We start from the raw sequence: 23,699 nt of genomic DNA, 5'->3' as shown, positions 1-23,699 counted from the left end.
TCACACACACACACAGACATGCACACACATACACACAGAGATACAAATGAATAAATCAATGCAATTCTGTTTTTTAAAAAACAGAGAGCCTATGTTTTGTTTTGTTTTTTCTGCTCCAGGCCCTTCAATGGCTGGCTCTGCCTGAGCATCCTCGGAGGTTGGGTTGGCGACGTGCTGCACACTCTCCTCTCATGCTGAGCCCACAGCTGTGCTGAGCTGGGAACCAGTCCACCCCAGAGGAAAGATAGGGTTGTATAAATAATGTGCTGATAGTCACGGACCTAGTACAGGTCCAGACTTATTGCCAATCCTGTCCTCGGGGCCACCTCGCCAACGTCAGGGTCTTTTCTTCCCTCCCATGAGAGATGTCGGTGGAAGGCAGTGTGGAGAATCCTGGAGGGGCTAAAGGCCTGCGCCACAGCTGGAATTCCGGGGAAACCCTAAAGAGACCCTTTCAGTGAAGGGTCTATATGCACATTCTACACAGAGTCACGCGCCCTGGCTCACACTCAAATCCTGCGCTCACACTCTTGCACCTTCACGCCCACTTACACGCACCACCTAGCTCAGGGCCTGCTTGCAGCAATGGTTGGGTTACGGGCGCCCTTATAGAGTCCCAGAGCAAAAGCTTCACATGCGCGTCTAGGGAATCATGTCACCTCACCATGTGACTCGTTCATTTGGCAGAAAAGAAAACTGAAGCCCAGAAAAGGAGGGGGGTGGGGGATACTCTTTAGCTCACACACTTCCTGAAGAACTGAGTTGAGGGACCCAGGCTAGCTTCCAGACTCCAGTTTCTCAACATAGCCTGAGAACCAAAACTTGGGGGTGAGGGTGAGGGAGAAGATTAAGTGGAGAAACCAGATGTGTCAATCCAGAAGCTAAGCAGGCTTTCTCTCTCTCTCTCTCTCTCTCTCTCTCTCTCTCTCTCTCTCTCTCTCTCTGTTATTGTCCTTCCACAGGGACTCACTCATTCGTGTCTGAGAAGGAGTTGGTTCCATTGCACAGTTTCTCCACCCATCTCCGTAGAGGTCACTGCTCAAGACTCAAAGCCACCTACCTGCTTTGGGGGATCTGGCAGTTGGAACGAGAAAGGCTAAAATGTTCCTTCATGCTTAAAGAAAACAAAGCCCGAAGGCAAAATACAAACAGGATCAAGCTGGAGAGGCTTAAATCATCTTGTAGAAACAAGACAGTGTTGATGGAGTCAAAAGACTGAGCAGAGCCCTGAGGGACTTTGCCCTTGAGTGGGTAAGAGTGCTGAGACTGTCCCTGGGCCGCCTCCCAGCACAGCTCCCCAGCCCAAGCTGAGCCTGAGCGAGAGGCTAAGAGAAAGGAGCTTTCATGTACTCTAAGGTCCCTCCACCTCAACCCATAGAGTTTTTGTTGTTGTTTTTAATCTTGATGGGTCCAAGTTTTGACTGTCACTCAATGTGATCTGGGGCACATTGTATGGTCTCTCTAAGCCTCAGTTTCTCTTTTGCAGCAAGGTAAGCATGACAGACTTTGCTCACATCTGAGGAGACTGTGAGCCTATGAGCCTGTGAGCCAAAGTGTGAGCCTGACTTGGTGACTCGGGCACACTGGTGGTGGTCTAAGTCTGCTTTCTATTGCTCAAACAAAATACCCAGGACAGAGTACTTTATAAAGGAAAGGTCACCTGTTCTGCTTCTGATGAGACCATGTGCTCTGACCTATAAGGTGGGAAACAGACAGGACGGATGGAAGAGACAGCAGGCGGACGCTGAGAAAGCCAAACTCACTTCTGTAACAACCCATCCTTTTGAAATTAATCTAACCTCTCAAAAAACTGCATAAATTCTCTTAATGCACCAACCACCTCTTAAATGGTCCCACAGCCTCTTCATACTGTTTGGGGACCACATTTTATCAAGGGGAGGGAGCAGGCATTGGCTGTCCCTTTAGGCTATTGGGATGATAATGTTAACAAAGCAATATCACAGTCCTTGGAAGATAGCCATTATTTCAAAAATGACTGCTATCCTTCCTTCTTGTGCCCAATGTTGAAGGAGCATGCTCTGTCTGCAACGCTTAACAGTGTTGGGCACTGTTAAGATATAGTGTTGCCTTAGCCAGGGTTCTAGTGCTGTGAAGAGACACCATGACTCAGGCAACTCTTACAAAGAAAGCATTTAACTGTGGGCTTGCTTATAGTTTCAGAGGGTGAGTCCATTGTCATCATGGCTGGGAGCGGAGGGGTAGGGAGGCAATCAGGAAGGTATGGTGCTGGAGGGGTAGCTGAGAGGTTTACATCACATTATTCACAGGCAGCAGCAGGGAGAGAGAGAGAGGGAGAGAGAGAGAGAGAGAGAGAGAGAGAGAGAGAGAGAGAGAGACAGACAGACAGACAGACAGACAGACAGACAGACAGAGACAGACAGAGACAGACAGAGACAGACAGAGACAGACAGAGACAGACAGAGACAGATAGAGACAGAGAGAGAATGGGACAGATAGCATAAGCCTGGCATGGGCTTTTGAAACATCAAAGCCATCCCCAGTGACACACCTACTCCAGCAAGGCCACACCTCCTAATCCTTTCCAACTGGGAGCCAAGCATGCAAATATGTGAGCCTATGGGGGCCAGTCTCATTCAAACTCCCACAAGCGTACACAGCAGTTTCAGGCCCGTGATCCCATGTAATCTTTACAGAGGATATCCCCATTTCATAAGTGAAACACTTGGCAGTGACTGACTGGTTCAAGATCGCTCAGCTAGTGTGTTGCTCCAGACCTGACGCCTGTGTATCCTCCAAGTGCATGCAGAAAGACGTTCAACTCCCAAACAGGTGGTATTTGGGAGAGAAGACTTTGTGAGGCAATTTAGTTTAGATGACATAGTTAAAGTGACACTCTCCTAAGATCAGAGCCCTAAGAGATCAGAGCCCTAAGAGATCAGAGCCCACTGTCTCTGCTGTGAGACAACTTAGGTTATAAGAGCTAGTTTAGAAGAAGAGGCAGCTAAGGCCAAGAGCTGTTATAAATAGATATAAGTCTGTCATTATTTAGAGCTGGGGTGGCCATAGAAAGTCTATATGCTTTTAGTGGAAGGTGTGGCTTCTTTCTTAGAACTTCCTACTCTTTTGTGCCTACAAAGTACAGCCTTTTTTTTAAAGACTCTGTTCAAGGTCATCTCCATAAAAACTTTCTAACCCCAAGCAAGCTGACAGACTGCTCCTTTGTGTTCTTATACTTTTGGCTGGGCTCTCACGCGCTGCTGTGACTACTCATCCGTGTGCTCTGTAAGACAGGGAGTGTCTGCAGAGGAGAAGGCTTCAGGAATGTATTTTGTTTCTGATTCTATCGGCTTTGCAGTGGGCCTGGATCTTGTAGGTACCTAATAAATTCTTACATTGGCTATAGGCATACATGGCTGGGTAAGTGTCTGGATGAAAGGCTAAATATTTACATGCTGTAAGGATGCCATTATGTTGTGGGTGGTTTTCCCTCATGGAATAACAACTCATGGGACTCATTAAATATTATACAACTACCTAGCCAGTATAGCTAGAGTCTTCCCTGACTAGTTCATGACTTAAATCAAACCATTATATAATCTACATTGTGCCACGTGCCTGGTTACCTGAGCTCAGGCACCATGCACTCATCTTCCTCACATCATGCTGGCTCAATCTCCCTTGCCTGGTTCTATCCCAGAATTCCTTCTGCCTGCCGGATGTCCCACCCCTATTTCCTGCCTCTGCCATACATTTTTCTTTTCTTTTCTTTTTTTAATTGCCATGTGCTACATCCATACAATGCACAAGAGATTTCTTCTACGTTTACATTAGAACTGGAATTTTCTAGACGTGGGTGTCAGTGCTTAGCTTGCTCATTTGATTGGGCCCTGACTTCCAAATCCCTTTCTTTTTTTTTTTTTCTTTCTTTCTTTTTTGTTTGTTTTGTTTTTCTTTCTTTTTTTTTCTTTTGGTTTTTCAAGACAGGGTTTCTCTGTGTAGCCTTGGCTGTCCTAGACTCACTTTGTAAACCAGGCTGCCCTAGAACTCACAGCAATCCACCTGCCTCTGCCTCCTGAGTGCTTAGATTAAAGGTGTGCTCCACCCCACCTGGCCTGTTTTTGTTTTTCAAGACAGGGTTTCTGTGTGTAGCCTTGGCTGTCCTGGACTCGTTTGTAGACCAGGCTGGCCTTGAACTCACAGTGATCCACTTGCCTCTGCCTCCCGAGTGCTGGGATTAAAGGTGTGCGTCACCATGCCTGGCTGTTTCTCATTTTCAGTCAAGGTCTCCTTGCCTAGCCTGGAAGCCAGCACATAGTTTTTAAGCTTGTGGCCATTCTCCTGCTTCTACAGGCACGTGCTCCAACACACGTGGCCCAATTGCTTCCATTCCCATGTGTGATTTGCCAGGAATGATCCAGCATAATTTCAAAATTGCCGTGTGTCAGTGTAAAACCTTAGTTTGTACATGTTTTTAAAAAATGGCATTGTATTGCTTCTGGGATGAAGGATAGTTTGTGTTTTGTTTACCATCTTCTCTTACAAAGAAAAACCTAACAGGCTGGGCATGGTAGTACATTGCTTTAATCCCAGCCGAGGCAGGTGGATCTCTATGAGTTTGAACTGCAGAGCCAGTTCAAAGACAGCTTGGGCTATACAGAGAGACCCTGTCTTAAACAAACAAGCAAACAACAACAACACACACAAAGAAGACTAATTAATTGACAACAAAAAGAACACACACCGCACCCCCCCCAACACACACACACACACAGACTAATTGACCTAAGACTTCTATACTAAGACCAACTCCTGCACTTTCAGCAACAGAGTTATAAATTCATGAACAAAAATCCCCAGGAGGACCTGTGTCTGCAAAGGCTGATGGACTGATTAAAACTCAGTCAGAATGTTGGAGGTTCAGGGCCTAATGCCAATTTATCCTGAGCTATGTTCAGCTTCCTAAAGAGCCTTCCTTGCCCACTTCTGTGTTGGACCTAACACCCCGTGACCTGCAGGTGAGATGCACCCACCAGTACATTTGAAAAGTGTCTAGATTTATGGCTTTCTTTGTTCTGTTCATATAAAACTCTCATGAAACTACTTGCACATTGGAACGTGGAATTCAGGGTGACCTAAATCTGTATTCCCACGGTATGGTCACTCATATTTGGCTCCTAGAATAAACTATGTTTTATCTCCTTTTAGGTCACATCTACAAGGCATAAGACTCATAGAATGTCTACCCCATACCCTCATTTCACAGGGTATTGAGTAGATAGGTATACAGGGTACCTAAAGGTCTTACATTCTGACACCCAGAAACCACATAACCAGTTCCAGTGTAGAATGTGAGAGTAAAGTCCACACTCTGCTAAGGATCAGGCACATGTCTAGCACAGGGCCAAAACGTGACTGAGGGCACAGCAGAGGAGAAATAATTCAACAGGAGTATGGGTCCCCATTGTATCATTTTATGCTTGTGCATCTTAGGGAAAAGCACCAAACAACTCAGAATTTAGTTTGCTCAGTTTTAGTCAAACCAAATGAATAACTGACCAGGATAATCATGGCTCTCTTTACGCTGGGTGAAGAGCCTTACAAGATAATGCCTGACATCATCTATGTCTTACTGAGTCGTCACAAGTATGAGGAATGGCCACAACCATCACACCACTGTTCACCTGGGGATACTGAAAGCCCAAGGGGAATGGAGTGGCTTACTGAGGAGTCCTTTCCTAGAAGGTGACAGAGCTGTAATTCACGCCCAGCTTGCTTTGTGTCAAGGTTTTGTCTACTGAATCTGCCTCCGCATTTGCTGCTGAGTGACTTCCTGAAAATTTTTTTTCTTTCTTTTCATTTTTTTGAGACAGGGTCTCTCTGTGTAGCCTTGGCTGTCCTGAACTCACTTTGTAGACTAGGCTGGCTTCGAACTCACAGACATCCACCTGCCTCTGCCTCCCAGAGTACTGAGATTAAAGGCATGTGCCATCACGCCTGGCTGACTTAGTGAAACTTAAGGGCTTAAAGAACAATTGCTCTTTCTACAGTCTGCAATTACATGGATGTTTATAGCCCACAACTATGGTCTTGGCCGTCTCAGTGGATGTATCTGACCACCCTGTGCATCGGGTCAGCTGGTGAGCTGGGTGAAGCGGGATGATCTGGCGTGTCCTGACTCACATATGTGGTGATATCGGGCAGTTGCTGGGACACCTTGACTGTCCTCCACGTAGCCTCGCGTCCTTCACTATCAAGCATTGGCTTGTTGACATGGTGGCCCCAGGATTGCAAATGTAAGAAGAGAAATCAAGCCACCATAGTCAAGCATTTTCTAGGCACTAAAATCACTAAAGGCAAATCAGAAGTGTGGAAGGGCACTTTCAAAAGGTACGGATGGGTAGGACTGGCGATGGAGCGTAGTTGGAGGGCTGCTTGTCTAGTATGTGAAAGGCCCTGTGTTCGTTCCTTAAGAAAAAACTGGGGACTGGAGACATGGCTCAGAGGTTAAGAACACTGTCTGTTCTTCCAAAGGTCCTGAATTCAATTCCCAGCAACCACATGGTGGCTCACAACCATCTATAGTGAGATCTGGTGCCCTCTTCTGGTGTGCAGGCACACACATGGAGGCAGAATACTGTACAAATAATAAATAAATAAAATATTTTTTAAAAAAAGAAAAACCCTGTTTTCATTTTTTATTTTCTTTTACTTAATGTCTATGGATGTTTGCCTGAATGTATGTCTGAGCAGCACATGAATGCAGTTCCCTCGAAGCCCAGAAGAAGGCATCGGATTCTTTGGGACTGGAGGCTGTAGGCTGCCATGTGGGTGCTGGGAACCAAATCCCAGTCCTCTCGAAGAACAGTATGTGTCTTTAACCCATCTCTCCAGTGTCAGCAACCTCGTTCTTTTTTTTTTAATGTCTATGTCATTTAAAAAAAGATTTATGTATTTATTCTGTATATAGTGTTTTGCCTACATGTATGCCTGCGCACCAAAAGAGGGCACCAGATCTCATGAGATGGTTGTGAGCCACCATGTGGTTGCTGGGAATTGAACTCAAGACCTCTGGAAGAGCAGCCAGTGCTCTCAACCTCTGAGCCATCTCTCCAGCCCCGCAACTTCGTTCTTTATTGCTTTCTTCTCTAATCAGTTTTTCTCAACAGGGCTTGTTTCCTCAATTAACTAAAAAGCCCTGAAAGCTTTAGAATGCTCTTGACACCCCCCCCCTGCATCCCCTATGTGTGGACATGTTATCATATATATGTGTGTGGTCTCTGTGGGCAACTATCGCTGTCAAGCATTCAGCAAGCACTTATCAAAGGACTGAATTATGTATCCCATCTATATACTAAGCACTGGTTGTCACACAGGTCCTGGATGGTGGCAACACAGAAGTAGATAACACACCCTTTCATTAGGAACTTGCCTAGCAGAAGAAACAAACTGACACTGAGGTGTGCTAGAGAAAAGCTCAGATGGTTATGGGAACCCAGAAGTCTTAAATTAGTGGCAGTGGTTGGGAAATGAGGAGGCAGAGAAAGCATCAGGAAAAGCAGTTTGGGTGAGGGTATGCTTTTGAACAAGACCCAGCAAAGCAAAGACTCATTATTAATAAATCAAAACATAGGACTGGGAGGGTGGCTGGGAGGCAGAGTCCTCTTGTATCATGCAGGAGGCACTTGGTTTGATCACCAGCACTGCAATAAACAAATGAATAAAGTAAACAAAGTATGCAACCAGCTTAATGTTCAAGGACTTAACATCGATTTGTGTTGGTGGAACACAGGTGAGGCACATCAAGAGATTAAGGGTGGGATAAGAAGATTTAATCTTTTTGTAATTTATTTATTTTTATTTTATGTATGTTGGTGTTTTGCCTGCATGTATGTCTGTGGTTATCAGATGTTGGAGTTACAGACAGTTGTAAACTGCTATGTTGGTGCTGGGAATTGAACCGAGGTCCTTTAGGAAAAAAGTCAGTACTCTTAACTACTGAGCCATCCCTTCAGCCCTAGAAGATTTGATCTTAAGTCCTAGATCCTAAGATGCATCCAACGGAACCGAAAACATGCTCACACCAAAACTGGCATGCAAATTTGTTAGCATTCAAACACAAAACATCCTCAAAGTCCATTTTCCATTGAGTAAATAAACAAAATACATTATACTCACACAATGGACTACTACTTACCAATAAAAATGAGTGGACCATGGATGGTATGGTTTGGATGTTAAGTGTGTCCAAAGGCTCATGTGTTGTGGTTATTTTTATATAACTGTGTTCGTTTCTCTTTTAACCTAGCTATCACACAAATAACTGAGACTCTTTCATATTTGTTTATAAGCCTTTACAACGCAATCTTGAGCACTTTAAGTCTGTTCTTAACCCTCTATGTTATCTTGACTCTATCTTTCCCCAAATCCCCAAGTTATTTGCCTTTTAGCTCTTTCTTTGCTCCAGCTGAATCTTCTTCATCTCTCCTGCACCTCTGCTTGTCGCCAAATCCCCTATTTCGTCTCCTAACTCCTCCTCCTCTGGCTGGCCCTATTCTCTCCCCCTACTCAGTGACTGGCTGTAAGCTGCTTTTTTTTGGCATACAAGGAGACAATTGGGGAGTAGTGTTTACGCAACATTGAAACAGGAGATTCTCAGAACAAGAATACAACCAGACGTGGGGGTGAGGGGCACAAAAATCCGCTTTTGAGTTACACAATACCCTTATGCCTACACTCATGTATTGAAGACTCGATATCCTGACAACAGCGTTCAGAGGTGGGACTAGGGAAAATGATTGGGTAGTGGAAGTTCTAACCTCGTGACTAAATTAATCCATGCATGGGCTCATGTCTTAATGGCACTGAGAGGTTGGGATGAAGTATAATTGTAGAAAGTAGGTTTTTGGGAGAGTGCCCTTAAAGGATATATTGGATTTCCAGTCCATTTCTCTCTCTGCTGCCCAGTCACCCTGAGGTGGGCAGCTGTACTCAGTGCAATGAAACTAATTGTGAACCGACAATCCTAAAATGGTAAGCCGTGTTAAACCTTTCCTCCAGTTTATCCACAGGTGTTTGTCTTGTCTCAGTGACAGACAGCTGACTAACATAACTGATGTGTGCACTAATGAGTGAGGGGCCATATTTACTTGCTTGGGCTGCAGAAATGAAGCACCACAGATTAGATGACTTAAACAGTAGGAAGTTCTTTTCTTTCTTTCTTTCTTTCTTTTTTTTTTTTTTAAATTTCTGGGGAAGTGGAGGAAGTTATTTTCTTGATAGAGGTCCAAGGTCAAGCATTGGTAGAGTCATTTCTTCTTGGCATGTAGATATCACCTCCCCATGTCCTCACATGGCCTGCCTTTGTGTGCAGAAATGGCTTTTTCTTCCTTCTAGGACTTGCATCCTATTAGATTAAGTCTGCTGCCTGCCCCCCCCCACACACACACAACCTCATTTATAACTCAGATGATCTCATGTTCTGAGGAACTCAGGGTTCAGATTTCAACATATCAATCTTGGTATCACAGGGGTGTGTGGGGTACGTAATTCAATCCATAATAGCAACCATAAACACACACACACACACACACACACACTACATGCTGTGTGGTATAGGAAATTTCTATAAAAGGCAAAACTTTGGAGACAAAAAAGAAATGAGTGGTTGCCTGGGTCTGGGGATTGGGAACAGACTGCATAAGCATGAAATGAGGCCACAAGGGAAGTGTGTGTGTGTGTGTGTGTGTGTGTGTGTGTGTGTGTGTGTGTTATAAATCTAAAATTTTATTTTCATGTTGCTTCCACAACTGTCTAAATTTTCTGAAACCCATCCAACTCATACTAAAATGGGCGGATCTCTTCCCCCAGTTAAAATGAAGCAGTGAGTGCCCTGAACTATCATCATGTGGGGGCGGCCAAGGTTTGTTAGGCATGAGAGCTGTGGCTGTGAGTGGGGAGGTGGAATGACAGAGAGCTGGGCTCACTGTAGGGAGGCTGACGTGACCTTTGCTCAGGGCTGGACCAAAGAAGGAGAGCCACCTGGCACCTGGCCTTAAGACAGGTGGCCTGTGGGAAATGTGGCCCCTGTGGACTGCCAAGTGGGAGGCACAGAAGATGGACGGTCCTTTTCTTTGGCTTAGCAGGGTTCTAAGAGACAGAAATTGTTGGCAGAGGCAAATAGTGTCTGGGAATGGATCAGAGTGGGGAATGGCAGGCAGGCAGAAACTCAACACTCCAGGTTGGGGAAACTCCTCACTGGCCTCCTGTCTCTCACTAACTATATCACATCTGGCGGCTTGCTTATAGCTTAGCCACAGTGACAGTAGGCCCAGTAGGACTGAGATGAGCCAGACATACACAGGAGCACACAGCTGACTCAGGGACAGGTGTAGATACTTCAAACGATTAGTGGAGAGGGAAAGGCACAGGGAGAGGGAGGGGGGATGGGAAGAGAGGGAGAGGGCGAGGGAGAGGGCGAGGGAGAGGGAGAGAGACAGACAGATACAGAGTCAGACAGACATATGGGGCGGGTACTCCTGAGAAGTGATTTGTACAGTCTATGATAATATGCTTTGGAGACATAATCAAAGCCTATGGCAGTCTGACATCACTGAAGAGGGAGATAGAGAGAGGGCAAGAACCCAGAACCTTCTCTTCTCTGCTAAGAAAGTGAGACTTTATCCTCAGAGCCATTAGGAACCACTGAGGGACAAGCAGGGAACGTAGGGTCATCCTGAAACTGGGGCTGAAGACAGACCAGGACAGGACAGGACAGATGGGGACACAGATGAGGCTGGAGAAGACAGTGAGCATGAAAGAAAAAGACTGATGGTAAAGAGGAAGGAACACAGCAGGTGCAAGGAGATCCAAGGCATGATGGAAGTGTGCCTGGGACACAGCGCAAGGGGAACCAGGAGGGTCAGTATAGGGAAGGTTGCATCTGAATTTATTTCTTTTACCTCAGAAACTTAGAAGAAACTATGGAAAGACATTTCAATTAGCCCAAAGTACACAATCTACTTTTTCTTTTAAAAAAACAAAACAAACAAACAAACAAAAAAAAGGATTTTAATTACATGTTTATGTCTGTGTCTGTGCATGGGAATGTGCATGTGAGTGCAGATATCCATGAAGGCCAGAAGAGGGCGTTGGATCCCCTGGAGCTTGAACTGCAGGTGGTTCTGAGCCATCTGATGTGGGGGCTGTGTACCAAACCTGGCTCCTCTGCAAGGGCAGTACATCTCCAGCACCCATAGTGTGCTTCTTAAAGTCACATCACATAAAGGCTGTGTGTGTGTGTGTGTGTGTGTGTGTGTGTGTGTGTGTGTGTGTGTGTGTGTGTAAGGGACTTTTAACACCATCCTCTGCAGTCTCTAGCAGCGGTGTGCCTTGTAGCACTCAAGCCAGGTTAGGAGCTGGATTTGGTCCCGGTTGTTCCTTTTGGCCACCTAGCTCCCTGCATATCTGATCACCGGGCCCTTGAAGTAAGCTGGATTTCCCCAGTTAGCTTATCAATAATGGCTACTCTGATAACAGACCATAAAAGAATTTCAGTGGTAGAAGGAAAAGGAAACAACGCCTTCCACAAACAATGTTCTGGAGTTCAACAAAAGGGATTGTAGAGCAGAACAGTATGCAATTCAGTTTCATCCTTCCATCCATTCAGTTATCTGTCAACAAATATTTGCTAAGGGCCTACCCTGTGCCATCCATCCATGGCCAAGTAGGGGGCTGGGGCTTGGAATAAAAAGGCCATCTCATTCCATGGGAGCCAAGGCTCTACGAATGCCACCCTCTTGCAGATTCCAGCCTTTAGTTCCTGCAGCTAGAGTCTCTCACTGAGACCCCTCCACTGGGCTTGGGACCAACACCATGAATGCAGCCCAGCACACAATCATGAACTTAGAACAGTATAGGGTTTGTTGTTGTTGTTGTTTCGGGGTGTGTGTGTGTGTGTGTGTGTGTGTGTGTGTGTGTGTGTGTTGTCTTATAACTAAATCATGCAGGTTTTCAAGCATGAACGTTGTAGATTAAAATGTGTCATGGTGTCAAATAGTTGGGTACCCAACTGTCACGTGGAAGTGCCCCAGAATGTTCATCATGACTGTCCTAGTCAGTTTCTATCACTGTGATGAAACACTGTGATCAAAAGTTGGTGAGGAAAGGGTTTATTTGGCTTACACTTCCAGATCATTGGAGGAAGTCAAGACAGGAACTCAAGTCATGGCAGGAACCTGGATCCAGGGGCTGATGCAGAGGCCATGGAGGAGTGCTGCTTGCTGGCTTGCTTCCCATGGCTTGCTCAGTCTGTTTTCTTATAGGACGCAGGGATGGCATCACCCGCAATGGACTGGGCCCTCCCCCAATGATCCCTAATTGAGAAAGTGTCTTGCAGCTAGATCTCATGGAAGCATTTTCTGAACTGAGGCTCCTTCCTTTCTGATGATTCTAACTTATGTCAAGTTGACACAACAAAACCAGCTAGGAAAATGACTGTTTCTAATACAGACAATAGCTGCACTTCCTCTAGGGCAGGAGCGCGTTGCTAGTAACCGCATGGCCCTCCACAGCCCCTTCCGGCTCTTCATGTCCACCTAGCTAACTGGCCGGCACTGTCTCCACCCTGTCTTCAGGTCTTCCCACCCTTCCTCACCTCACAGAGCCCTAGCTATTGAGTCCCGAGTCCCTTGCTGGTGTCCCCAGAGGCCTTCTGGCTACCAAACCCAGCGCATTCCTTTCACACTCTCCCCAGTGACATGGCTCAGGTGCTTGTGGTGACTCAAACTCACTTTTCTTTTTGCTTCCATGTGAGCCCTCCCAGGGCTCCCTCTCCTGTTCGGTTCCCTTTTTAGGCATCTTCTTCATTGTCCTGTACCCTCTGGCCTTTAGCTCCCCAGGTGATCTAACCCTCCTCATTACCCTGTGTAAGTCTCGGGTTACTAATCCAAGCCTGTGTGTGTCAGGACAGGCATGCTGTGCAGCCCACTGGCTGTCTCCAAAAGGGGGTTCCTGTTCATTTTCTCTTACAATGTGGTCTTTTTCAAAGCACTCTCCAAGTGCCGCAGTGAAAGGAGCAAGGGGAAAGCAATATTCAAATCAGATGCAAGACAGGGATGGGAGGCACTGGCTTTTTTCCCTTCACAAATGTTTGAGTTATTAAAAATCAAGATGTGAGGGGTTGGAGAGATGGCTCAGAGGACTAAGTTCTAGAAGCCATTGCCCATAATTCCAGCTTCAGGAGATCTAGTGCCCTCTTCTGGCCTCTTTGGGTGCTTGCACACATGTGTATGCACACACATACGCATATATTTAAAAATTAAATAAGGACCTGGGTGTAGTGGCACATACCTTTAATCCCTGCACTTGGAGGCAGAGGCAGCCTGTTGTACATAGGGAGTTCCAGTCCAGCCAAGGCTATATAGTGAGACACTGTCTCAAAACAAGCAAACAACAAACACAAACACACCATAACAAAAAAAGTACAAAAAAATTTTTTTAACAGACACATGGACTTCTAGGGACTGAAGAAGTGGACAGGTGTGAGTGAAATCAGAGGCAGGATGGGTGGTGCAGGTGTGAAAGAACCAGCAAACGCATGCCCTATCTGATGGCACCCTGAGGCTGAGTCTTGATCCTATGGCTCCCACTGCTGGTGTCACCGCACACTAACATGCTTAAGTTTTGTCTGGCCACCTTTAGCTCTTGGGCTGATTGCTGGGCATGGTTTCTAGATAGCTGTTGAACTCCCAGCATGACATACCGCTATTAAGCTTCATCCTTAAGACAGAGGGAGTAAAATTGTTTGCTTTTAAAGTTGTGTCATAGAAGATGTGGGCAGAACCAGTAGTTCTGTTCCTATTTGAAGGTTTGCATTTTATGTCTCAAATATGGAAAACACTTCAGATATCAGGAGTAAGACAACAAATTGGTTTTTTACATTACTTAGTGATTCACTTTTTTCTGTTTTCTCTGATTATAAAAATTTTATAGATCTGTAAAAAGTCAAGCAATTAGAAGAAGAGGAAGAGGAAGAGGAGGAGGAGGAAAAAGAGGAGGAGGAGGAGGAGGAAGAAGAAGAAGAGAACAAAAGACAATACAATGCTACCACTAAAATAAGCATGGTATTGGGAAGGTAGGCTTTAGGCATACAGGGGATAGAAACACATCTCCATCATTGGTTTGGAGCAAATAACTTAACTCTAAATAGTTTCTATAAAGTTGAGATAAAGATTTAAGTTATGTGACATTTATATAACAAGTATATTAGTATACAGTAATATTCACATCTAAGGTTGTTGAAGAGATTACATGAGAATGTTTAAACACAAAGTCTATCACGGCACCTGCCCATTCAATGGATGGTAAGTCATGGCGGACACAGCTCAGCTCTTCCTTCTCAACAGTATTTTCCTCTTGGGTCCATTGCCTTCACTGTAACTACACTTATATCAAAATACATTTATTGAGAGTCTATTACATGTGGATTTTATGACATTATGAAGACAGTGATTTTGAAGTTTTATTTATTAATTAGGGGGGGCAGCTTCATGTATCATAGTGTGTGGAGACCAGAGAATAACTCCATGGAATCAATTTTCTCTTTTCATCTTTGTGTGGCTTCCTGAGACTGGACTCTTGGGTCATCAGCCTTATACTGCAAGCACCATACCTGCTGAGCCATCTCACTGGCCTTAAGATCATATTTAAAATTGTTTTTGTTTAAATAAACCTTGTTTCAAAGTCCATAGAGGTTATTTCTTAGTTGGTCTTCCTGTTAATAACATAAAGCTGAGCTGGGCGTGGTGGCGCAAGAGGCAGAGGCAGAGGCAGAGGCAGAGGCAGAGGCAGAGGCAGAGGCAGAGGCAGAGGCAGAGGCAGAGAACTTGCTAAGTTCGAGGCCAGTCTGATCAACAAAGCCAGTCCAGGACAGCCAAGGCTACACAGAGAGACCCTGTCTTGAAAACAAAACAAAACAAACAAACAAACAAATAATATAAAGTTGATTCCAAATGGGACTTTGTTGGTGCTACTTTTTTATTCTATTTTATTTTGATTTCTTACACCTCTACCTCCCTCCCCCACACCCCCCCCCACACCCCATCCCCAGTGCTAGGCAGGAGAGAAAGAAGGTTAGCGGTGAGAGGGGGTGAAGTTTTTTTAGTTACTTCCAGCTGGCTAGGGCCGTCAGGTTCTTTGGGGGAACACAAATCTCAGTCGTCAGGATATCCAGCAGTCCAGTGAACAGCAAACAAACCGGCTGCCTTCCTCCTTCTCCCACTCTCTCCTCATGCTCTCGAAGCCTTCCTTGAAGTGTCCCTTTCCCCATTTCTGGCTCTTGTATTTATGCTCTCTCAGAGGCCTCAGAGTTCAACTATTTCAGCTGGCAAAGACCATGCCCCCCCCCCCCAGCCTGCATGAGACACTTATCAGCTGTGAACAAACCAAAAGCAGCCCCACATCCCACACTTGGGATTAAAACAAAAACATGTAACTGGGTTTTTAAAGAAACCAAAGCGTCCACTACGGGACTCCATCTTCTGTGTGTGTGCATGTGTGTGTGAAGGAATAATGGAATCTAGCACAACCGCTTGAGGGTTAGGGTCACTAGAGATGCCCGCTGCACACAGGCACACAATAAATAATTGTTACCTGAGGAATACACATGAATGAAAAGACTTTCTTCCTCTCTAATTTGTGGAAGGGGAAATTCCAAAGGATATTCTTCTCTGATTTATTTGTTTGTTGATTTATTTATTTTTGGTTTTTCGAGACAGGGTTTCTCTGTGTAGCCCTGGCTGTCCTAGACTCACTTTGTAGACCAGGCTGGCCTCCAACTCACAGTGATTCGCTTGCCTCTGTCTCCCGAGTACTGGGATTATAGGCATGTGCCACTATGCCCGGCTTCTGACTTATTTTTGTCCCTAAAACCTTTCAGTATATTTGTAGACAAAACTCTATAATCTCCTTGACATGGTCCTAGGTTTATTGACTGGCATTTCTAGCTATGGTTCTCTATGAAACCCCCATAACCCATTTGCTGTGTTTCTATGAGGCTAAATTTTGATGGGATTTGTTTTATTTTTTAAGATTTATTTATTATGTATTCAGTGTTCTGCCTGCATGTGTGCCTGCATGTGTGCCTGCATGCCAGAAGAGAGCACCAGATTTCATTTTAGATGGTTGTGAGCTGTCATGTGGATGCTGGGAATTGAACCCGGGTCCTTTGGAAGAGCAGTCAGTGCTTTTAACCACTGAGCCATCTCTCCAGCCTAAGGCTAAAATTTAAAAACATTTGTTAATGTGATAGCACAGCTGCTAACTGTTATTAGAGTGATGGTGGTGGGCACAGCTTGAAGACTTTGTGTGTATTATCTCATTTATAACTTCAGCCAAATAAAATGGTTGGATTTCCCACTTGCTTCTTTTCCCAGGCTTTTAACATTTCCCAAGAAACTCTTGCTTGACTCAAACAAAGATCAGGTCCCTAATCCCCGTCCATGTTTCCTATTCTCTATACACTCCCTCATCCAATTAGCAGCTTCCCCCCTCTTCTCCCCCCACCCCTTTCTAAAAGAAATCTTAAATCATGCAGCCTTTTCAGTTTTCACTCTCTGTACCATACAGGTTTTTGTTGTTGTTGTCTGTGTTTTGATATAAGTTCTCACTCTGTCGCTCTGGCTAGGTTGGAGCTCGCTGGGTAGACTAGGCTGGTCTCCAGCTCATGGAGATCCACTTGCCTCTGCTGGGATTAAAGCTGTACACCACCACGCCTGACACCGCTGCCATAGTTTAAGCCACTCCCCCTCACTTACATCTCTGTGGAGAATGTAAGCTACACGTGTTGTCTTGACCACAGCTCTACTCCCAGCACCTCAGCGTCTGGAGTGGGCAGCCCTTTGTAGGCTTTTTGCAAATTATGTCGTATATGAATTCATACTGCAGCAAACCTTTGAAGTTCTTATTCGCAGCTTACAGGTGAGTAAACAGACTCCTAAATGTTAAATAACTTACCCAAGAGCACACACGTAGCAGGACAAGATTCAAACCCTGTCAATTGATCTCCACAGCCTGATTTTCCACTATGCTACAGGATTGAACCATAGTGGCTAGAGGCTATTATTAAGGTGTGTGTGTGTGTGTGTGTGTGTGTGTGTGTGTGTGTGTGTGTTGTTAGCAGAAACTTAAGTAGAAATTCTCTAATCTAACACGCTTCTCCAAGTTTTCCTCAGAATAAAGTTTGTGTGGCCCTATGACACAGCTTAGTAGACACAGGAGGAACTGGTTCCTCCCGTCTTTTCTCTCCTTTGGCCTCTTCTCCTGACATTTCAATAGCTAGAACAATCTGAGACAGTCTTCCTCCCCTCTCCGGAAAACCTTCACCACTCTCTTATTTTTGTGGGATTTTAACAGGCAGTCCTTTACTCTTCTGTCACTATTGCCCACTGCTGTGCCCCTGGTACCTGAGAAACAGTGAGAACAGAACACCCGCTTAAAGCTTTCATTAAAGGTATCAAAAGGCAAGGAAGAGCACCCCATGGTTGATGCAAAAATCATGGCTCATTCTGGAGCTATTTATGGTGCCCATGGCCTGGGAACCCAAATTTAGGTTACCCCCCAATTCCATGTTCCAATGTGGAAGCAGTGTCACGAAGTTTTTATAGTTCCACAGAACAGCGACAGTCACAAATCAAGGCAAGTTTAAAAATACAGTCAGAGAGGCAGGTACTTGGAGATGCAAGAAGCTTTCCTGTAGGCTCAAGCTGCTGTCTGATAGCAGGTTACCAAGAAGAGACTTGATACCCTATGAGCATATACAGGGGGATGAGGTCCTCCTCAGGAACAGTCATAGGGGAGGGGAGTAGGGGAAAATGGGAGGGAGGGAGGAATGGGAGGATACAAGGGATGGGATAACCATTGAGATGTAACAAGAATAAATTAATAATAATTTAAAAAGATGCTGTCTGATGACATCCGTAGCTTCTGGGTTGCTGGAAGCTAATGGTCTGCTAAGTTAACAGATCGCAAAAAGTTTCTATCCGTTAAGTCATAAGGTGTTAATTCTGATACAGAAGTGGGTAAGGAAGGCTCCAGAAGGCTAGAACTAGCCTAAGACTCTCTGGTAATTAGTCTCTGGACCCACAACATTTCAATCTCTCCACAGAATTGAAATTCTTTTTTCTTTCTTTTTTTTTTTCAATCAAGACAGGTTTTTTGTTGTTGTTTTGTTTTGTTTTATCAAGAAAAGGTTTCTCTGTGTAGCCTTGACAGTCCTGGATTCACTTTGTAGAAGAGGCTGACCTCGAACTCACAGCGATCTACCTGCCTCTGCCTCCCGAGTGCAGGGATTAAAGGCGTGCGCCACCACGCCCGGCTCTGAAATTCTAATCAGTCAATCACTCTCTGCAGACAAGCCTTCTTTTCAAGAGTTCACAACACCCTAGATATTGGGAACAAAACCCAGGGTGGGAGGAAAGTGAGCTACTATGGAGTTCCAATGCTAGAGAGCAAGAGGTGTTTTTCTCACTTTCCAAGTGGAAAGATTCTTACTCATAGCTGTGAAATATGTGTAGTGAGTCAGTCTACTAGTGGCAGAGGAGAGATTAGAATGCTCCCAGCTCCGCACAGATAACCACGCTCTCACTACTTATTTCCGGTTTCGATCCTGCTTTCCGCTACGTCAATCCTGGGCGGCCTTTTAATAGTTTGGCCCTCACGCGCCGCCGTAGTGCGTCGCCTCGGTTGCCGTGGGAGACGACCTGCGCCGTGAGAGTGTGCATTGCCGTTTCCCGCCGGCGGGAGCTGCAGCTGGGGGCTGAGCAGAGGCTTGAACAAGCCGCCCCACCATGGCGGAACAGCTGTATCTAGAAAACATAGACGAGTTCGTCACCGACCAGAACAAGATCGTGAGAAGCTAGGACCGGGGGGAGGCGGGTGCGGGCGCGCGAGGCGGGTGTGCGGGGTCCTGGGCCTGCCGGGGCGGCGGGAGGGTCTCGATCCTGGGGCTTGTGGCTTCAGGGGCGGGGGGTCGGCCAAGGAGGGGCGGGGGCGCAGGTCACCGCGAAGCGGGCAGAGCCTAGGGCGCGCCGAAGCTCGCCAGCCTCGGGCGGACGTGCGGGGCGCTGGGGCTCAGAGCCAGGGATGCAGGCGGGGTTCGTGAGGCCTCCTCCCCCTTACCCTGTCGGGTGGTGGGCACTTAAAGTCCCGTGTTCAGCTTGGGGAGAGGGGGGGAAATTGGACGACTTATCACGGCTACTGATTGGTTATCCCCCAGAGACAGTTTCCTCTTCCTGGAAATTTAAATATTGAAAGCAACTTGACCCGCCTCCCCGGGCTGGTGTAAAGATCTAGAGAAACTCTAATGTTTCCATTACGTTGTCATTGTGAGCCCGTGTACCAGTTTGGTACCTCTCAAGCCTTCTAGGCTGCAGTGTTATCCCTAGAAGTGGAATTTGAAGCAAAGGGCCAGATGACGTGTTTATGGGGATAGATTTAAAAAAATTTTTTTTTGTTTTTTGTTTTGTTTTGTTTTTCGAGACGGGGTCTCTCTGTGTAGCCTTGGCTGTCCTGGACTCGCTTTGTAGACCAGGCTGGCCTCGAACTCACAGCGATCTGCCTTCCTTTGCCTGCTGAGTGCTGAGATTAAAGGCGTTCACCACCACTCCTGACTGCTTTGTAGATTTTTTTTTAATTACTTATTATTTATACTGTATTTTGCCTGCATGTGTGCCTCCGTGCTAGAACAGGGCACCAGATCCCATTATAGATGGTTATGAGTCACCGTGTGGTTGCTGGGAATTAAACTCAGGACCTTCGGAAGAACAGCCAGTGCTCTTAACCTCTGAGACATCTCTCCAGCCCCTTGATTTGTAGATTCTTAAAACAGTTTTTTTTCTGTTACATTTTGTGTTATTTGTGTGCGTGTGTGCGCGCGCGCGTGCATGCAGACCATCCAAGAACATGCCCACACATGCCCCTACCCATGCCGTGGCACACGTGTGGATGTCAGAGGACCAGCTCTCCCACTCCACCATACGAATCCAAGGGATCAAACTCAGGTTCTTAAGGGTATGGTAGCAAGCCTCTTTATCCATGGAGCCACCTTTCTGTGTCACCTTTGTAGATTCACTTGCACTGATCAGTCTGGGAAACATCTGAGTATTTGTAAGCTAAGCATCTTGGCCTCACTCACCGCATGAATGGCTTTTCTAACTGATAGCTACTGTAGTTTATAGGACATCATGACCCAAGAATAAGGGCCTTCAGGAGCGCTCTGGGCACTTGCCTGTACCCTGGGATCATCTAAGCAAACCTTAAATGTTATTTTTTTCTTTCAGGTGACTTACAAGTGGCTAAGCTATACACTAGGGGTTCATGTTAACCAGGCCAAACAGTAAGTCCAATTTACTGCTCATTTTAATGGTGTTGGAAGTTTCCTTAAACTATTTATTTTTTCCAGCTTAGTACTTTTGTTTATTTGCGAATTTCATATCATGCACCCTGATCACACTCACTTCCCAGTCCTCCCAGCTCCACCCCATATACTTGTGACCTCCCCTCCACAAAAGAAAAAAAAAAAACCACCCAGAAGTCCAATTTGTGTTTTTGTATTGTCCATATACACCCTGGAACACAGTCAGATTCCTAGTAGCCAGCCCCTTAAAGAAAAGTTTGCCTTCGTTTTTAATTCTCTTAGGTTAGAAATGACTGTTTACCTCTGGGTTAATAGGAAAGAATGTTATTTTCACGACTTTGGTCTCTTTTGAATTGTGTCTGTGTGTTCACATGTGTGAATATGGATACACATAGGCCACGGAGCCACAGGATGCGTGCAGGTCTCACTCCTCCCATTGTAACTTGCTTGAGATGGACCTCTTGTTATTCTCCGCTGTGTACACCAGACTGGTTGACTGCAAGCTTCCGAGACTCTTCCGTCTCTGCCTCCCTCTCGCCGCAGGAGAGCTGGAGTTACAGCAGTATGCTACTTTACCCAGCTTTGCTTGTGTTCTGGGGATCTGAACGCAGGTCCTCATGCTTGCATGGCCGGCACTGGGCCCACTTCGCCATGTCCCCAGCCCTGTTTCTCTCTTTAGATCAGTGGCCTTGGGTACAAGTGTGTGGTGGTAATTTAGCTGGTAATTTAGCAGCCTTGGCTTCTGGCTAGCATCACTTGTGTGGTGGGGTTTGAATGAGAATGACACCCCCGCCTCCCCCATAGGCTCAGATATTTGAATTTTTGGTTCCCAGTTGGTAGCGCTGTTGGGGAGGTTTGGGGGTGCAGCCTTGCAGGAAGAGGTATGTCACTGGAGGTGAGCTTTGAGGGTGTATGGTCTCACCCCACTTAATGCTCATGTTCTCTGTTGTGTGCTTATGTTTGGCGTTTGAAGATGGAAGCTCTCAGCTCCCTGCTCACCCTCCCTTGCCTGTCACGATGGCCTCTTATCCCTCTGGAACTGTGTGCCCAAATAAAGTCTTTAATCCATAGGTTGCTTTTGTCACGATCTTTTATCACAGCAACAGAAAAGTAACTATTTTATTAAATGCACCAACAAGCTCAGATGTAGGAGTGCAGCATGCCGTCTTGCTCTCTCTCCTTGTTCACCTACCTTCCCTGCACAGCTCAGAACCATTTGCCCAGGCACGATACTGCCCACTGTGGGCTGGCCCCTCCTACATCAGTTACCAGTCAAGGCTTGTCCAGCCTATACTGTGTATTGGTACATAATTTATTTTTATGGCCAAAACCTATTCCATTATATGATGTATTGGTTTCTTAGCTCCAAGGTTGCTCTGACAGAGTACTGCCAGCTAGGTACCTTAGAGCACCAGAGAGTGACTGAGTTCAGTTCTGCCGGCTGCTGGTGCTCGTTCTTGATGGTGTCCTTAGAGGCACAGATGATTTGCTTGTTGATGAATCTGTCCTTGTTCTGATTACTATGAGTGTGCAACAAATTGGCCAAAAATTTAGTGGAAGCAGGCCGTCTTATCCCACCTTAGGCTCTGCAGTGTGGGCGGGCACAGTGGGAATGGCTTGTGTTGGTTGTATGGTGTCTGGAGCTTCAGCTGGGGCTATGGACCAGGGTGTTCTCATGGTCTCTCTGTAGTGGTAGTGTGCAGTGTGGTAGGTGTTGTGGTACTTGATGTGGGATCAGCTGTGTTAACACTCTGGAGGCGGAGGTGCTCTGCTGGGCTTTGTGTGTTAGAGAAGACTTGGGGTGGGAGGTAGTTCCTGAGTGCTTGTCTCCACGAGGACTTAGGTAGATGAGACCTGTGCTTGCTTGCAGTTCTCTATGTAAGCCAGACTGGCCTCAAACCCAAGAGACCTGCCTGCCTCTGCCTCCTCCGGTTAGAGGCCGGCAGGTGGATCGCTGTTCAGGTTCCTCCCAATATCAAGCTTACACTCTAGGAAGGAGAGGGCTGGTCCAAATGGCAAGAGCTTTGACTCCTTTGATACTCTGTAGAACACAAGTGGCCACTCAGTAAAGTTTTCACTTTGTTTTTAATCTGTTGGCTTTTTTTTTTCCTGACCTGCATTTTAAAACTTCACCGTGACAACCTCACAGATAATGATGGTGAGAAGAGGATACAGTTGACACTGGGAATTGAAATAGTCCAGCAAAGAGGTTTGGAGGGCGTAGAGTTAAGAAGTAGTTGTGCGAGAGAGAGCTAATGAGACTTAGCAGCTCATTGCATGAGGAGAGGTAAAGGGTGAAGACTCCCAGAGGGCTGGCTAAGGTGACTGAACATATTCCATGCCCCAGGAAGCCCCTCAGACTCAGGCAGACTGGGGTAGGTGGTCATACTAAAATAGAGTAAGAAGATGGCTAAAAACAACACCAGCAGCTAAGGAAAGGAAGGTACCGAACTGCAGGAAACAACTGGGGTAGCAGGAGACTCAGGCCAGGGTATCATGGAAGCTACAAGGGGGCATCTGGAGAAGAGAGTAATTAATCAACAGGGAGGTTGAGGTTTTCTTTGGCTTATTTATTTATTTATCTATCTATCTATCTATCTATCTATCTATCTATCTATCTATCTATCTATCGGTGACAGCATCTTACTATATAGTTCTAGGTGACCTGGAGCTTGGTGCCTTGAACTCACAGAGATCCCCCTGTCTCTCCCTCTAGTGTTGGAGGCATGTACCACCACAGCTAGCTCTCAGAATTTCTGACTTTCTGGCTATTCTCAACTGAAGTGTGACATGTTGAAACTTTCTAAATATTTCTTGAAATAAAGACAAATGATGTGCATATTTTTATTGTTGTCAAACTCTAGATTATTGAGGGGAGTCAACTTAGTATTTTGGGTGGTTGCAATAAAAGTGAGTAAGGATTTTACTGCAAGCGACTTTTCTGCATTTAGTTGTGGCTATGTCAGGTTAATGACACTTTGGATGTGGTCGGTGTAACACCTGCTATATTCCTGTCATGAAACATCTGGTTCTAAGTAATTCAGTAGTATCAGAGGTGTGTGTGTGTTTGCATGATGTCTATGATAGCTTGGGATGTTTAACATAGTGATCACCTGGAATTACTAAAACCCCAAGTCTTCTCCATCCCCCCAAAGCACATGTAAGACAGTGGCTACTTTGAGAACAGAGGCTTGTAGACAGTGTATGAATTTGGGTTATTAGAATTGTTCATGATGGCAGTTCTGCTTTATTCCTTAAGATATGAAACCTAGAAAACTTTATTCTGGATGCCATATTTCTAGATTTA

The 23,699-nt window shown here is 45.7% G+C and overlaps 1 protein-coding gene across 5 annotated transcripts in view; it reads left to right on the top strand.

The window, feature by feature from the left end:
• Nucleotides 1–18,670: 18,670 nt before the first annotated feature.
• Nucleotides 18,671–23,699, top strand: part of POLD3 (DNA polymerase delta 3, accessory subunit) — an 82,540-nt gene continuing 77,511 nt past the window's right edge. For 4 of the 5 annotated variants that reach the window (XR_014777561.1, XR_014777562.1, XR_014777563.1 and 1 more), the window contains exons 1-2: nt 18,673–18,884; nt 20,316–20,371. Coding sequence is in view for 2 of the 5 variants with exons in the window: in XM_084774010.1 (XP_084630136.1) it covers nt 18,825–18,884; nt 20,316–20,371 (116 nt within the window). In the remaining 3 variants the exon portion in view is untranslated. Of the gene's footprint in view, nt 18,885–20,315; nt 20,372–23,699 lie in introns of all 5 variants that reach the window. The other variant, XM_084774011.1, reaches the window with a different exon arrangement.

This window comes from Acomys minous (assembly GCF_964271855.1).
Source record: "Acomys minous genome assembly, chromosome: 2".
Lineage (NCBI taxonomy): Eukaryota > Metazoa > Chordata > Mammalia > Rodentia > Muridae > Acomys > Acomys minous.
Note: the sequence above shows the minus strand (reverse complement) of the source record. Positions and strands in the feature narration are given on the sequence as shown.